This window comes from Hyposmocoma kahamanoa, unplaced genomic scaffold (genome assembly GCF_003589595.1).
Source record: "Hyposmocoma kahamanoa isolate Upper Pololo Valley unplaced genomic scaffold, ASM358959v1 176, whole genome shotgun sequence".
Classification (NCBI taxonomy): domain Eukaryota; kingdom Metazoa; phylum Arthropoda; class Insecta; order Lepidoptera; family Cosmopterigidae; genus Hyposmocoma; species Hyposmocoma kahamanoa.
Window position 1 is genome coordinate 320,581 of NW_020653690.1, and position 17,366 is coordinate 337,946.

The 17,366-nt window shown below is 36.2% G+C and overlaps 1 protein-coding gene across 1 annotated transcript in view; it reads left to right on the forward strand.

Moving 5' to 3' along the window:
- LOC113225840 (cytochrome P450 CYP12A2-like) overlaps positions 1 to 13,785 on the forward strand; it is a 19,472-nt gene extending 5,687 nt beyond the window's left edge. The window contains exons 2-11 of the mRNA XM_026458289.1: positions 464 to 544; positions 2,359 to 2,486; positions 3,674 to 3,801; positions 4,229 to 4,338; positions 6,414 to 6,530; positions 9,325 to 9,603; positions 10,567 to 10,720; positions 12,162 to 12,380; positions 12,698 to 12,866; positions 13,634 to 13,785. Of these exons, the coding sequence (XP_026314074.1) occupies positions 483 to 544; positions 2,359 to 2,486; positions 3,674 to 3,801; positions 4,229 to 4,338; positions 6,414 to 6,530; positions 9,325 to 9,603; positions 10,567 to 10,720; positions 12,162 to 12,380; positions 12,698 to 12,866; positions 13,634 to 13,785 (1,518 nt within the window). The 5' untranslated portion in view covers positions 464 to 482. The remainder of the gene's footprint in view (positions 1 to 463; positions 545 to 2,358; positions 2,487 to 3,673; positions 3,802 to 4,228; positions 4,339 to 6,413; positions 6,531 to 9,324; positions 9,604 to 10,566; positions 10,721 to 12,161; positions 12,381 to 12,697; positions 12,867 to 13,633) is intronic.
- Positions 13,786 to 17,366: the final 3,581 nt, after the last annotated feature.

A 17,366-nucleotide genomic window follows, 5' to 3' on the forward strand; every position in this document is an offset into this window, starting at 1 on the left:
CATGAATCGCGTGAGCGGTTATGGGAAACTGTAATAATAATAACCGGAATAATGTTCCGGAGCATGTATTAAGATTACTATTTCCTAAGTTTAAAACTTGCATTAAAAGTATTTTAATTGAAAAGTCATATTACAAAATTGTAGACTACGTGTTAGATAAAGATGTATGGAAAGACAACGTGAGTCTAGATTCCACACAGATGTGATTCAAAATGTATTCTATAGCATTAAAGTTTATTTAAAAAGTGCAATCTCTAGAGTTTCTTGCTCGTTCTTCTCTGGGAGGTCAGCGTAGTGAACGAGCAGTGGCTTAAAAAACGACGTTGTCAAGTGTAAAAATTTTACCTTTGGAATAAATGATTATCTGACTTTGACTTTGTGTCTGATGATATCGCTAAGTAACAAGTAAAATACAGCTAAAATCATAGCACAGATAATGAATAATGTGTTATTCAATACACAGGTGTTAAATATTTAAAACCATGAAGACGATGAAACAGATGAGACTCTTGAATCACACATCTTTGAGATGGAATTTTTTGAGGTAAGTGAAGAATTATGTAGGGGTACAGTAAACAAAAACGGAATTGAAATTGAAACTAGATGTTTTTTTAAGGATCATAATAATGTTTGGACACTTTGGAAATAAAACGCGATGAGACCGAGAGTTAACGAACACAGCAAAAGAACTCGAATTTAAGCGCGTATATTTGTTAATCAAACAAATTAACGACGATGCCTGTATAGAACTGGAAAAAACATGGTTTCAAACGTGTTTCATATCAAATGTGTAGCAATCACGAAAACCTAAGAAGTCGATACGTCGATATTTCTTTGCATAGAATGTGAAAGTATTTTGTTTTTGTGATACTGTTCTGTCTCATTGCTGGGTAAAATCCTCCCTCTCTTTTCCTATTTATTCCGTCCTTGGGCAATATCTGACAAATCCTTTAAAAAGTCTAAATCATCTCGCCATTGCCGACGTGGTCGTCTCGTTTTTGAGTTATGGGGTTTCCACTACGTGGTTATCTTGGCCCACAACTCGACGTGACCAGCCAAACCACATTTCGACTTGGCCACTGAATGTATTTAAAATTGTCGAAAAACTTTTGTACCCGAAAGTTTGAAATTCTAGGACCTGGGCTATTTTAAAGGAATGATATCGTTTCTCCGATAAATTTGTTGGGATCTTCCACCTACGTAGGTATAAATAAGTTTACAAAATATTTTTACGTTTTAATCTTATCTAAAAGTGTTAAACACGTGTTTATCATTCGGGTGCCTGATATCGTTGTTGTGTACAAAGCAACAATATTTATCTTAATAATAATATTTCTTTATATTCATGTATGTGAGTGATATAATGATTATAAAAGGAATAAATCACGCAAATTCTGATTTCTAGTTTTGATTACTTTTGTGATAGGACATGCGTTCTATTTAGCTTTTAGGTTTGGGCACTTTATAAGTAGTTGGTTGTTTTTATAGTAAAATTTTTTTTTGTGTATTTCTTGGTTTTCCATTTTTATGATTAAACATTGTTGTTTGCGTTTCTATTCTTGGAAAGGTTCCTTGGAGATAGAAACTGCGTGTCCCTTATATAATAAGCTAATGAATCATTGACTTACAAATAAATGGACGACGGGTCTAATACAAAAACCACGAAAAAAAGTCCCAAGTCAACCTATTCGAAATTTAAATTGTAATGTCATCGCAGTATCGCGCTGTCAGTCGAACAAATGAAGAAGTAGAACTAAAGCGGAGTTTGGCGCTCTGTATACGATTTTAGCGCCTTACAAGTGCGGACACTTTTTAGCGCGGACCCGACGTCCATATAATTGTAAGTCAATGTAATGAATTCAAAAAAGTCAGTTTAAAAAACGGCAATTGAATGTTGCCGCAGCAAAAAAAAAATTTTTGAACCGCCATCTGGTGAGATGCTTGAACAATTGTTATAGTTTGACAATGTTGTGGTTGGACAATTTTGTGGTTGCCTTCTTGATGGTTGAACATTTATGTAGTTGGACATTCATATGCTTGATATGTATGACGGTCATTTTTGTTTTAGAAAGTAATCGTTTAAATTGCTCTCACGTTAGTTGGTTATGCTGTAGAGAGAATAAAAAACTATTATGTAAGGAAAGTTTAGGCTCCCAGCTCCAGTTGTTAAGACTATGTATTTGCTCATTCCATAAACTAATTCATTTAATAATTAATTAAATAACAATGATGTATTGAATACATGTGGAGAATTTGTCGAAATGTAAATATTTTGTAGGATATTTTAGGGTTCACTATAAATAATGGTAGAGAGCAGTATTATGGTGTAATTTAGTAATATAGCCTATGCGATTGCAGAGCAATATCCGCAAACAATGCTTCAACTAACGTTGCTGAACAACCAGTACCCGTAAAATCATGGAAGGAAATCCCAGGCCCGTCAACATTGCCCATCATTGGCCAGCTACTTCATTTTCTTCCTGGACGTGAGTATTACCTATTGTGTAATCAACTTTACTTTGACTAAACCAAAGTAGTCAGTATTTCTTAATAGGAAATGAAACTATTCCTGATTTAAATCGCGTATATTTGTTTCTTCAAACAAACCGACGTTACGGGCCCTTTACAGGTCCCATGGTCACGGTTGACTGAGGTGGTACAGTCTTAAACCAGTTATGTCTAATATTAATGTAAACCACCCTATTTTTTCACTATAGTTACAAAAGTTATTAATTAAATACATTATTTTTAATTTTACAAAGAAACATTCCAATTTACGCCACATTACATTTTACAAATTATTTTATTGAATGAATTTTTATTAAGTTCAATTTATTATTAATTAATAATAGAAATTATAATAAATTAAAACATATTAATTAGTACTGCAGTCTTATGTCTGTTTGGGATTTTTCATTAGAGGAAATACAGGATCCCAAACTGGTGGTACCGAAAAACCATCTTCCCTGTTGAAATTAGGATGTTTTTTAATTTCAATGGCCTCTCGCAGTATCCTGGGTAGATAACGGACTTCTTTTGCAAGGACCTGGGGTTTGTTAAACTTCATTGAATGTGTAGGTTTATCCATGATATGCTCGCATACTGCAGACATGTTTACGCGACGGTGTTTATTATCAGCTATATGTTCTTTGACGCGGGTACAAATACTTCGCTTCGTTTGTCCAATATAAGAGAGACCGCACTCACAGTCAAACTTGTAAACTCCAGCATCCTGTAAGGGGTGTTACATGTCACGGGTCTCAGGAACTAAGACATCTGCCTCAGTTTTTGTAACTATAGTGAAAAAATAGGGTGGTTTGCATTAATATTAGACATAACTGGTTAAGCGATTTAAATTCGGAAAAATAGTTTCATTTCCTATGTGTAACAATCGCGAAAACCTAAGAACTCGATATTTCTTAACAGGCTAAAAAAACTAGACAGTATAAAGAGTTGTAAGTATTATCAACATCTTGAAAGAAACTGTTAATTGCTCCTCCAAGGGTCCTTATTGGGCCCAGTCTTTTGCCCGTGAATTCAACTCGTCATGTATTTGTCTAGTCTCCAATAGTTACAAATTCCGTAGTGGATGTGACCAATAGTCGCTTCATCTTGTTAACTTGTATTAAAAAAAAACAGTGGTCATTAAGAAGCACAATTTTTGTTTTTGCAGAACCGTTACATGATGTCATCAAAATTCAGAAACATCTGTACGAAATGTATGGGCCCATAGCCAGATTGGACGGTGTCTTTGGCAGACCTCCTTTTGTTGTTCTGTATGATCCAGAAAGTTGCGCACGAGTAAATGTTTTCTTTGCATTTTATTATTTGTACATGATCTACTGCTTAAACATTAAAAGGCCTGACTGAAATCAACAGAGCCATTAATTTTAGTCAATTCGATGAACATTTTGTAAGGAACTTTTGTGTCACTTTTTGTTATTTGAAAAGGCGACCATGCGGCAAAACTTGTTTGATTTTGTATGTTGAACTTCCTCATAAATTAAAGATTTCCCCCCGTCAAAAAAAAAAAAAAAGATCGTACATAGGCTGACACGTTTGGTTATTGCGGGTTGGGGATTTCTCATGTATTTTTGGGCTGTGATGAATCTTCAACTGCTGGTTTCTCTTGACAATATTTTTGATTGCCTTAAAATTAGGTACGAGTATTAAGAAATGTAATCCATGCCGTAATTCGGAAGAATTGTAGTAATTGACCTGTTTTCAGATTCTACGTGGAGAAAACTGGTTACCAATACGTCCAGGAATGGATTCTTTATCATATTATCGCAAGACAATAAAGAAAGATCGCTTTGAGTTTACTGGTTTAGTTTCAGAGTAAGTTCATCTTTAGACGCAGTGACGTTACACATCTGTATACCTATATTTTGCTATGGACCAAATGCGAATTAGTTTGTACGAACCAAGTGTGCGTTTGTATATGTATACGTGTGTGCTATTTGATGAAAGGTGGTACCACTTCCTAGCAACATGGTCGGTTTTATACAATACATACGTATGTCTACGTAGACATTCAGGGTTATATGTGTGAAGGGTAGAAAAGCAACACTTAGCGTTAGACCTCGCGGTTAAGTTGAGACGGTATCGCGACACAGTCGAAACAACACAACCTGTGTCGCGGGTGGAATGGACACATACATAGATAACCACAAATTACACCCAAACTCACGAGAGAAATAAATGTAGGCCATACAAATATTTCTTCCGGCCCGGGAAGCGAACCTGGGACCTCTGCGTTTCATTCCGGCATGGTAACCGTTCGGCCACAGAGGCAGTTAAAGATGCGTAAGCCTTATTCAATTGTTGAGTAGAAAGAAGATCTTACATACACACATATTTACAAAATAGGTAGCTGCGCAGTAAGTATCAGGATGCTTGTCCTGATAAGTATTTGTAAATAGAGATTTTTTTTATAACATCAAGTGACGGGATGAACAAGTTGTGCACCTGATGGTAAGCTACACTCCTGTTCATGACAATTACAGTGCCACTCAGAGCTTTAAATTGCAAAGATCTGAGGGGCACCGCCACTGCGTCAGTCACCCGAAACATAAGTTGACAAGTCCCATGTGCCTGTAATTTCACCAGCACCCTTACCCTTCAAAACCGGAACACAGTAATGCTGACATTACTGCTCCGCGGCAGTAATAGGTGAGGTGCCAGCACTACACTGGCCGAATTCTTTCACAAGGCGCTCCACAGCTACTATCCGAATACCCGATGTTGTTTTCCGAACGCTTCCCGGCCAAGCGGTATTTCATTTATACCATAAATACTTTATGGCCACTGCTAATCTCAAAACTCTACGTAGTATTGGAAACAAATACATATCTCAGAGCAAACATTAATCCGAAAAGTTGAACTCGGAATTAGCCGCCATTTCTGCCGCCAAGCAGTAATGCTGACATTACTGCTTGGCGGCAGAAATAATTAAGGTGGCAGTAGCACCCTGGGCGAGCTCTTTCACAAGGAGCTCTACTACTATTAAAAAGATGCCACGACTATTCGGCCGATTTGGCCATTTTTTTTAATAATGAAAACAATTTTATCAGCATTGGATGGTAATAAACGATTACTTTTTTCTCATAAACAACTAAATAATAATAAACTAGCCTCTTACTATAAACACTACTGTCAGGAGACGATAAATAAATCTTAGCAAATTTTGCCAGGCTTGGATACAGCTTTGCGTTTGCTGAACACCATTTGTAAAAGTCTGCCGTCCGATCTAGGCGAACAGTTTTCAAATAAAAGTCTATCACATATGCAATAGAACTTTTCGTCACATTCTCATCATTTTCCATACTAACTGTAGCAACTTCTTCAAAACTGGTCCTGAAACTGTCAAGTATTGATTCTATTGTTTTATCATTTTTCAACAAAAACACTCCATCCCCACGCACGCAGCACAATGAACCAGGTCATAAAAGGTCGAGTGAAATGCACATATCTTACGTATTCGGCCGTATCACTATTCGTGGCATCTCTATTTGAAAGTTTTATGGAATCAAGAACGATTCTATCTGTTAGAAAATAATGAAGAATAATTTACATGAAAAGGAAATTCTTTAGCAGAAACCTATATGTTCAAATTATTGGTATCAATATCGACATGCTTGTAACACAGTCACGTTCAAAACCATATATCAATATGACTGCGGGGATACACCTCGAGTCTGTGCCGAGTCTTCTCATTTGACTGTGTCTCGACTATAGTGTATAAGTGCACCCCGTTTTATTCTAAAGCAAACTTGGAAGGCTTTGTCTGTTTGCCTCTTGTGCGTCCTCGCTTAGTCGTAGTCTCAACACAAGATGTTTTGCTGCCTGAATATCACGACCTATTTGTTTCAGCAACTATCGTTAATATTAAAGCAATCTTGTTTTTATTTCAGTCACGGAGAAGTATGGAAAAAGTTTCGCTCTGCAATCAATCCTGTGTTGCTGCAACCAAAAACTATTAAGCTGTATGTCGCAGCTCTCGAGGAAATAGCAGCAGATATGATTAAAAGGTATTCATTGTAATTGTTTCAAGGCTCATAACATTATTAAGTGATTTAGCAAGTGTACCAAAGGCTGATGCCAAATTCGTAAATTGAAAATTGTTCTTAGCAATCCCTACCATAATTTAAACCGTTCTATAGTAGTTACCTTTTTATTACCTCACTCATAGGAAATATAGTTATCATGCTTTATTGAAAGCAAATAGGAATTAATTCAGTTTACTGTATGGTGTCCTACGTATGTCTATTAGAAGGCGATTCCTACATTAAAGTTAATTTGCAAGAGGGGAAGTTTTCACTGACCGTAAAATTACATGTATTAATCAATAACTTATTGTTACCATCAAAAGATGACGTCATATTAATTTTATCTAACATATTTTTCTAATACCTCTATGCCCAGAAGTACGGCAATGTCTAATGAGCAGCAAGCCTATTAACGAGTTAATTTAGGTTATTAAGTTAGAGCTCTTTATATCTTAATTGAGACCTCATGATGTGCGCGGAATTTCTGTGCCAATATCGAGAATTTGCTGATCATTTTGTTCCATAACACACCTGTTATGTTGTCAGAAGATAACTTTATATTTTTTTTTACAATACCAAGGTACGGGACGAACAAATCGTGCACCTGGTGGTAAGCGACACGCTTATCCATAACAGTTTCAGTGCTTTAAATCGCAAAGATCTAAGAGGCATTGCCACTCGCCCGTCACCCTGAGACATAAGTTAACAAATCCCATGTGCCTATAATTTTACCGGCAACCTTACTAGCTCGGCAGCCTATTTTTCAAAACCGAAACTCACATTACTGCTTGGCAGCAGAAATAAGTAAGGTGGCAGTACTTCCCTGGACGAACTCTTACAGAAGGAACTCTACTACTACTAAATATAATATCTATCTTTATATACAATGTTATAAACAATTATCGAATCTGCGAATTATCGAAATTTTTTCGCATCTGCTTACACAATATCGAATTGATATAAACTGTACCAGAAATAAATTAAGGATGTGTGTTGTCAAATACTGCAATTTCCTAAAAAAAAAATTATATTTAGGTACAATGTTTTGTCACCGCACGTCAGATACGAGCTGTAATCTCATTTCACCTTTGGGTAAATACGATAACAGTTTCGCCTTACTGCCGCCGTAATAATAGCGGTGGAACGTGGCCTATGTCACATATGTTTTAATAATCTTACTTGGGTAAAGGGTGTCCGAAAGGAACCTCCCAGAACGGCTTACCATTCCTGTCCTGTACATCTGCCGCAACCTGGCCAACAATCGGCAAATCGCTTCATCACGATGGCAAACATTATAGTGAATGATAATAATACATTTCTTTCAAATACAATAGACTTATATGTGTTAGTGTATGGTAGGTAGAAGAGGGTTAGGTATGAAAGTGGAGGGATGTAAGGGGAAGGGAAGGCCAAAGAAATGATGGATGGATTGTGTGATGACATGGATAAGAAAGGTATGAGATGGAAATGACGGCGAATAGAGGAGAGTGGAAGAAAAACACATGTTGTGCTGACCCCCTTAGCGTGGGATAAGGACAGGAAGAAGAGGAAAAAGATGACTCATACGTGTTAGTTTATCTGCTCACGCGATGCGCTCCTCCTACCGCAAAATGGCGGCTATTTGTTTTCGCAAATTAGAAAAGGATTCAGTTTATATACAAGTTTTTATAAATAAAAATTATTATTCTGCATTGCTAAATAAATACCCTCCGTACTCCCAACAAAAACATCTCAAATAAAATGCAGTAATATACCGCAAATCCTGCACTTAAAAAGCACTAATGAAATTTTTGGTGTACTTGGATAAATATGATAATATTCCATTTCAGTGGTTCTAACGTTTACCATGAAATTACTCCTTAAAGTATAGTTTATAAACATTTATATTCAGGGTAAACTTAACAATCGCTACTTATGGTATGTTTTCAATAAATAAACACCGAAATAACCAGCCCAAACAATAACACACACGATTGTCGTGACGTATTTTTGAAGTTGTTTATTTTTTTAATTGACAGACCCAGGCATTAAAAACTTTATGGTTTGCTAGAGTAGTTACCGAAATAGCAATTAATATTAGGTCTTTCAGCTATTACAACTTCGATATCCGATAAATCGGTATAAAATCATCACCGGCACCTCTAGGTGTGGTATACGTCTACGGCTGCATGTATCACGTGAGCGGATATACAAAGATGTGCACATTTTCTAATGTTAGTAGAAACTAAAATTGTATTATACATTTGGACGCGTGTAGCCCACAACAGTGTGTAATATAGGGACATTCATCTCCTATGACACGGAAAACGAAGTTGGGGATGGTCCACACACGGTGCACCAGTGACGCGCATCTATTACGCAAAGTGGCGTCAAAACCACCTACACGCGCATCTTCAAGCATCCTTGATGCGCTGCAGAAGCGGGGCGACCGCTTCGACACCCGGAACGCGTTATTATATTAAGTACGTTGGGCTCTGTAAGCCCCGTTCGTATATTCTTGCCAAAGACTGCATGTATATAGGGAGGTACAGTATGCTCTGTAGAGAGATACCTTCACCTCTCCCGAACATCTAACGAATCTTCTTGTGATCATATTCCCGCTGACTGACAGAGCCCTACGTCCTCTATCGCTGTCATTTTTGAAATCAGGCTGTCGATGCGACAAGAAGAAGATGACTTAATTTACTACATAGTGGTATACGGCCATTTAAACTTAATGCCCAATCCAATGTCTTAATATAATTTTGTATTTCTTCCTTTTCTGAATTTTTTTTAGGATGAAAGACATAAGAGACGAAAACAACATGCTCAAAGGAGAATTCGACCAAGAAATGAATCTCTGGGCTTTGGAATCCATCGGCGTAGTTGCTCTCGGACGTCGATTGAATTGCTTTGATCCAAATCTCGCAGAAAACTCAAATGAGAAAAAACTGATTAAATGTATCCACGATATCTTCACTACTTCATTTAAACTGGATTTCCAATCGAGCTTGTGGAAGTATATTTCAACACGTACTTATAGGCGGGCAATGAAATTATACGAAGAGCAGGATAGGTGAGACAATTACATGTATACGACATAAGTTGTTGCTAATGGGACGCGGTTGGGTTAGATTACTCTCACTCTAAACGCAAGTATGTTTCATACCTCCATTTGGATCCTCTCTATTATCGGTTATGTCTTTAGAAATTAGTGATGAGGCGCAAAACCGAAATCGAGAATGGATAAATACCTGATTAAATCCAGCTTAGCAAACAGAAGCTGGACGACGATTCAGAGAAAGATTGGCTGGAAGTAGAGCAAAGATTTGCCAGAGATGCGCAAAGTAAATAATATTACCACGTCCGTAATAGGTTCTGTAGTAAATATAGTTTCTGCTCGAGGGCTAACTACACAGTAAAATATTCAAAATAATTTAGTTAGTATTATTTTATTTGTATACATTTAGCTACATTTTGGATATGAAACTATTTTCTCGAAATCTGAATCGCGTGTATTTGTTTTTTCAAACGAACCAAAGTTCATATTAGACATAACTTTGCCACGTCGGTCTATAAAGGGCCTGAAAGGTTTGGTTTGTTTGAACGTCAAATATATGCGATTTAGCTATGAAAAAATAATTTTATTTCCAATATTTGATTTAGTTTAATTAGATGTTAACATCAAACGAGAAAACTTTTAATGGTGCATTTAATATTGTTCCAACCGGATTATGCAGATTGCAAATCTGTTTTTAATTTTTTCTCGTCCTTGTTTCTTATCTTAAAATAATTAACTTTTTGTAGCATTAAATAATGAAGACCCTTTCCAATATATTTTTGTATAAGAATGTATTTATTTTGTAAAATTATGTTAACATTGAGTCGCAAGCACTGTTTAAGAAAGCTCACTGGGTCCTAGGTAAACGACAAAATGCAAATTTTTGAGAGGTTAGTTTGGTTGTTATAATTGTAGACCATTTGTGGTAAAACACTTAACCAAATATGGCGTTTAATTTTTCAACAATTACAATTTCAGATTAGCAAAATATTTCGTGGACAAAGCGAGAGAAGAACTGAAAGAAAAGAAAGCATCAGAATCTGAAAAAGGAGTGTTGGAAAAGTTATTGGAAATTGATGAAAGAATAGCTGTTATAATGGCTTCTGATATGCTTTTTGCTGGAGTTGATACGGTGAGATTATTTATGATTTTTGGGATAAAAGAAAGGCAAACTTAGAATTTGTTTTTAAAAGCAACTTCATTTATAATTAATTACTAACTCTAACGACTCATGCCTTACGGATCTTAAATCATAATGTTTTTATTTCGCTACAGGGTTAAACCTTGACAATGGCACATTCGGAATATCAAGAGGAAACTTATTATAGAAGCGTGTAATAACCCGTTAAATAAATTTGTGGCTTTATGTAAACAACAAGACAAACCAGTTCATTATCATTCCTCGTATAAATTTCACCACATCTCATATAAATACAAGACACACTGGCTATGCACTAACAAATTTTATTTTTATAACAAAATTATATCTTTTATATAAAAAAAAACTTAACCTCAAAAGTTTATGGAAATGCGTAATTATATTTGCCAAGTTTTATTGAAAATGTAATCCCGACATACACAAAAAAAGCTTATCGAATTGAGAAGCTCCTCCTTAGTTTCAAGTCGGTTAAAAAAGAGTAAAGAACGATGTTCTATGCAATTAGGAGGCATGTCCTGACCTCAAACTGGCATAGGTTGCACTTGGCGCATTTCAAAGCACATAAGACCTAGATTCTGAATTTGTTCTTGGATTTTCATTTAAAGTAGCGGATTTTTATATATTTAATAATAAAATACTACTTATCTCTAAGCTACTGTCTTTTAATTGAACAAACTTATAAAATTATATTTCATATATAAGTATTTTGGGGAAAAAATACCCAGAGGCGCTTCGTAGGCAAGCTCTTCCAGCTAGTTGTGATCTCCGAAAATTTTTCCTTAAAAATAATGTATCTGCAAACTGTCACCTTTCGTCGCCTTAATACTGAACTCTAAATGCAACAGAATTACAATTTTTTCGTACTCAAAATAAACTGCTATTTTTATGGGTTCGAGACTATTATCAATAATGTAGTTCTAATGAAGTAGGATAATTAAAAACATGAATTTGCTAGACATGTTATTCTAAATGCAAAAGAAATAGTGCACTTAGAGAGAAAACATTTAACAATGTATTACACGGTATTCCCTACCCTAACAACATACATGTCATTTCACATGAATACTTCAACGCTGCGTTTTTCGCTAGTCATGCTAATTATGAATCTCTCAAACTCAGCATTAGCATGGCAAAGGTTTAGAGCGATTTCTTGTATAACGGCAAAAATGTATACAACATAACACTACCGGACTACTACACTTAGTAAAGAACTAGGGCACATAAAAAATGTTAGAAATAAAAGACGTATGAAAAGGCTGATGCAAGTTGATGAAGCAAACGAGGTGCGTCCGGAGCGTAGGGGCTGGAAGACAAGGGTGAATGTATTTACAGCGAAAATACACATTACCACATTGCTGACGCATTAATATTTTTAATTTGAACATTTTGAAACCAATATACTTTCAATTTACAGACCGCAAATACAGTGACGTCAATTCTATATCAATTGGCAAAGAACACAGAGAAACAAGACAAACTCAGAGAAGAATTACGCACAGAAAATCCAGAAGAACCCCGAAAATATTTAAAAGCCTGTATTAAAGAGGGAATGAGGATTCAACCCGTTGTCGGTGGAAATTTGCGACAAGTTACTAAGGACTATGATATTTTAGGATATAGAATTCCAACTGGGGTAAGTTTTAAAATAATTAAGTTTGCGATCGTCTGATACCGGTCTTCCACTTTGCTTAACCGATTCGTATTCATTTTGAATCCGAGACAAATCTAGAAAACTCGGACCCACTTCAGACGTCGTTTGTACACTAATTCCGATTCCAATCCGAGAAAATAAATAAAACCAGTACATAACATAACCATAAGAAATAAAACCAGTTTTTTCCGGATCTGAATAGCGTATCTCTGTTTTGTAAGGAGTCCGTAACGTTCGTTTTGCAAATGCACGTGTAAATTTGGAGTCTGTATTGTTTAGTTGTTATAAACAAATTTCAGATGTACGTGATGTTCAGCCATCAACAAATGTCGATCATGGAGAGTCAGTTCCCGAAACCTCTCGAGTACATTCCAGAAAGGTGGTTGGAGAAGAATAACCCTCTGTATTATAAGAACACTCATCCGTTTTCTTTTAGTCCTTGGGGGTATGGCGTCAGAATGTGCGCAGGTATGTTTCTTTTATTATTTAATAATGATGGGACAAACAAGTCGTGCGCCTGGTGGTAACCTATAATATTTGCATTGCCACTGAAACTATAAATCGCAAAGATCTGAGGGGCATTGCCACTGCGCCCACCACATTTAACGAAGTCCCATATATGCCTGTAGTTTGACCAGCATCTTTATCCTTCAAAATCAGAACTCAGTAATGCACACATCACTATTTTGGCGGTAGAAATAGATATGGTGGAAGCACTTCCCTGGACGAACACTTTCATAAAGAACTCTACTGTTACTAAAATGTTACGTCTAGTAGTTGAACGTTGGTTTAAATCTCGTCGTAAGATCCACGGTTATATAAACTAAGGGTCTTAATTTTGTTTGGTTTTCTAATAGCAATGTTAAATCCAAAACTTTTTCGAAATGCATTTGCTATTTGGAATTTGAGTTTTGAATTCAATAGAATAAATTTGAGCAGAGTAGAGTGAAATGGAATAAAGCAGAGTGGAGTGGACTACATAATTAAATATTATTTAAAAATAATATTATATTAAAAGAAGACTTGCATATTTTATTTATGTAAACACAGATTATGTAGAAGTTGATATGTAACAAAATAAGTATACTTTCACTGTGTTCAGCCTAACAATAGACATACAAACATATTGAAAATTTACACGCACTTAAGCAGATCAAACCAAGTGTAGAATAGATTGCGACCACGGAGAAAAGGAAACCCAATAATAAGAGAAATGAAAATTATTCTGATTGCAGGTCGCAGAGTAGCAGAGCTGGAGATAGAAACGTTTCTAGCTAAAGTAATACAAAACTTCAAAGTAAAATGGTTCGGTCCATCGCCCAGAGTGGAGGCTGCCAATCTAAATTACGTGAAGGGGCCTTTTAATTTTATTTTCAAGGATGCTTGAGGCTTACTAAACTGTTGTTAAGATGTTTTTCTGAATTAAACAATTTATTTCTTAATTTTCCTTATCTTTTTTTAACATTGTCGTCAGCCCTGATTACTTATTTATTACAATTTGTACTATGAAACTACTGATTTCATTTTGATATTATTTGGACTATATCGTAACTGCTCGTCATCAACGTTTTGACCGCTGTAGTTAATACTGAACAGCTCAATACAGACTGCTGACAGCAATTTCTCAAAAAGCTTGATTAAAAAGCTTCGTTCTTAGTAAATATTCTTACACCACGGTTTTTTTTGTAATACCAAGTGACGGGACGAAAACGTCGTGCGCCTGGTGGTAAGCGACACGCCTATATAATAATTGAAGTGCCACTTAGAGCTTATAATGACAAAGATCTTAGGGCCAGTGCCACTGAGACATAAGTTGACACGTCGCATGTGCCTATAGTTTCACCAGCACCCTTATCTAATCTATCAAATGCTCACAATTACAGCTTGGAAGCAGAAATAGCTCTTTGGAATTGGTGCCATCGTCTCATTTCTACCTTCGCACCTCCCACCAAAGGAGTAGAGTTCATCCCCACATCTTAGATGCCTGGCATTGTAAGACCACGCGGACATCTCGTTGGACATGGGGTTCTTCAAAAAGCATGTTTACAGGGTTCTCAAAAGCTGGCAACGCAATGGCAGCTCATCTGATGTTGCAAACGTCTATGAGCGTCAATGATCACCCTATCGAGTGGCTCGTCCGCTCATTTGCCTCCTTCTTTAAATAAAAAAAAACATATTCCCCATACATTGAACAGAATGCAGAAGTTTGTTAAGTGACATAGACAAGTGTATTTTAATATTGGAAATGTGATACATTATGCAATGAGTCATCTATTTTTGAAATTATTTTACTGTTAACACATATTCGTAATTTGTTTTGTTGTACCACAAAACGTAGGACGGTGGTTTTTTGTGTGAAATTCACCATGAGCTTTTCGATTAACGATGTTTATCGTGATGAAATCTGCACCTCGAAGAAGGTTTACTCTCGGAAAACGTATGAAGTCCCCAAGCCGCATTGGGCCAGTGTGGCGGACTATGACATAAAGCTTTCGCTTTTGCCCAGTAGTGGGACGTATAAATAGGTTGATGATGACGATGATGATGATAGTCTAGACCTAGATTTGTTATGCGTTTCAGGTCCACAATCTACAAAATGGTTTGAAGAAGAGCTGTGTTGCAGCAAAGACTGGTGTACAGTTATTTTGATACTCTTTTATAATAACAATAATAATAATAAACATTTATGTCAGACATACAAATCCATAGAATTACAATAATGTTAAATTAGAATTAAATGTTTTATACAGGTACTTAATTACTAATAATTGCAATCCAATGTCTCAGTATGGACGAGTCGCAACTACGAGGTATACCAGCTATAATGCTATTAGTACTATCTAGCACTCTCTATTTAAGAGAAGAAACCCTCTTTCTAAGCACAGCAGCAAACCCGTACGTACGTGCTAACAAAAACGTTTCAGATGCACTAAAGTATCTTGGCAATTTAAACATAGCTCTAAATACATCGTTATATTGAACGCGGATGGCATCGTACGCTTGTTTTTTTACAGTTAACCCACAAACTACACGTATAGTGTCTGACAGTACGATATAACGAGCGTTACTTTAACTTGATCTGAACAGAGTGCAAATTTCATGGCCAACATATTACCACGCATTGCCAATGCCCTCCTTTCTCGCTCAATATCAGCATTACCACTAAGATTTTCAGTAACTATATGACCAAGATAACAGAATTTATCCACCCTAACCAACCTACTATCATACAGACACAAATCAGGTACAAAATCTGGTCCTTTTTTGTATTTGAAGATCATAAAAACTATTTTATTAATATTATAAACCAAGCCATGTAACTTGGCATATTCATCACAGATGAAAAGCAGTTCGCGGTATGAACCGAAACATGGAAATGATGCCCCGGCTACGTGAGCTATCCTAAGCTAGCCTACCTTCGTTCGCGGTGCGGTCTGCGCATTATACTCTTTTCTACATACTTGATGCTCTATTAATTAAATAGAAACTAGAAACAGAGCCTTTTTAAAATTGAGTGTTATTATTGTTTTGTCCAAGTAAATCTAAGCTAAAAGAAAGTCAAGTAAACTCAACAGAATGCAAAGTGTAGTTTGCTATTTTGAATCATCTTGCGGGAATAAAAATGTAAATCTGACCGCTCGAGTTCTGCGTATATTCCATGAGAAGCTTTGCGAGATAAAATGTAAATATGAAGTTGTTGTTTTATTGTTACATTTTGCAGCTGCAATTTACTAGTATATTTTGCATATGTTTAAAAAACGTTGAATGAAAGCTGTGATATTAAAACGGGTACGGACACTATAATTGCTTCAAGCAATCAAACTCAAAACTCAAATAATTTTTATATTTACAGGTAAGGAAGTTACACTTGAAATTGTCATATTGATTAAATTTTATTATTCATTCGTAACGCAGATTGTGCTGAGAAATATTAGTAAAAAACATTAGAAGTAGCTTTTTGTAAATAAACATTTGTACACATATTGATTTACAACATATATTTCAAGTAAGATAGATATTTGTCATGTAAGTACGCAGAAGCTGTATCTTTATTTGTTCCCTGTTTTAAATGTTCGTGCACCTACAAGTGACATCCGTTAGACACATACATTTTTAATTTTATGTAATTTCCAAAAAAAGCCAAAAATCCCCAAAAAGCCCCAAGTCCCATAAGTTTATTTCTGCGTTTATGTGGACTGTCATGAACAGCAAGTTTATTGTTATTCTTCGTATTATGTCTATTACTATTTTTTTAAAGAATGCTATTGTTTTTAACATAAATCACGTTTTCATGTTACAATGTGGCTGTGGGCTTCCACCAAGGATCGACTTCAAGCCCCTATTTGTTTCTCCTGATTATGGATGCTCTAACATCAGACATATAAGAGGAGGCACCGTGGTGCATGTTGTTCGCCGACGACATTGTTCTTGTCGACGAGGATGCACTTGAGATCCAGAGCAGATTCGCAAAATGGCAGGTAGGAGAATATAGGATTGAGAATTAGTTGGTCGAAAACCGAACAGCCTGTCCTCGACTTCGGCGTAGCCTACGATTTTACCAATATTGCCTTAGTTGATGTGTCCCTACCAGTCTGCTCCGATTTTCGGTATCTCTGTTCGTTGATACAGAACAACGGCGAGACAGACTGGAATGTTAAGAATAGGATAAGTGGCGACAGATAACATGCATTATTTGTGATCGGCGAATGCCCCTTGAGCTAAAGGGGAAAATAAACAAGACCGTGATTAGTCCTGTCGTGCTAAATGGATCAGAATGTTGGGCGATGAAAAGGGAGGACGAACGAACTGTGCAAGCAGCGGAAATGCGAATGTTGAGATGCATGTGTGGAGTGATGAGAAAGAATAAGATAATAATAAGACAAGAATGTGTACATTAAAGGAAGTTTGCAAGTGGCGCCAGTAACGGAAAAAATAAGGAGTAATAGGTTATAGATTAGCGTGGTCTGG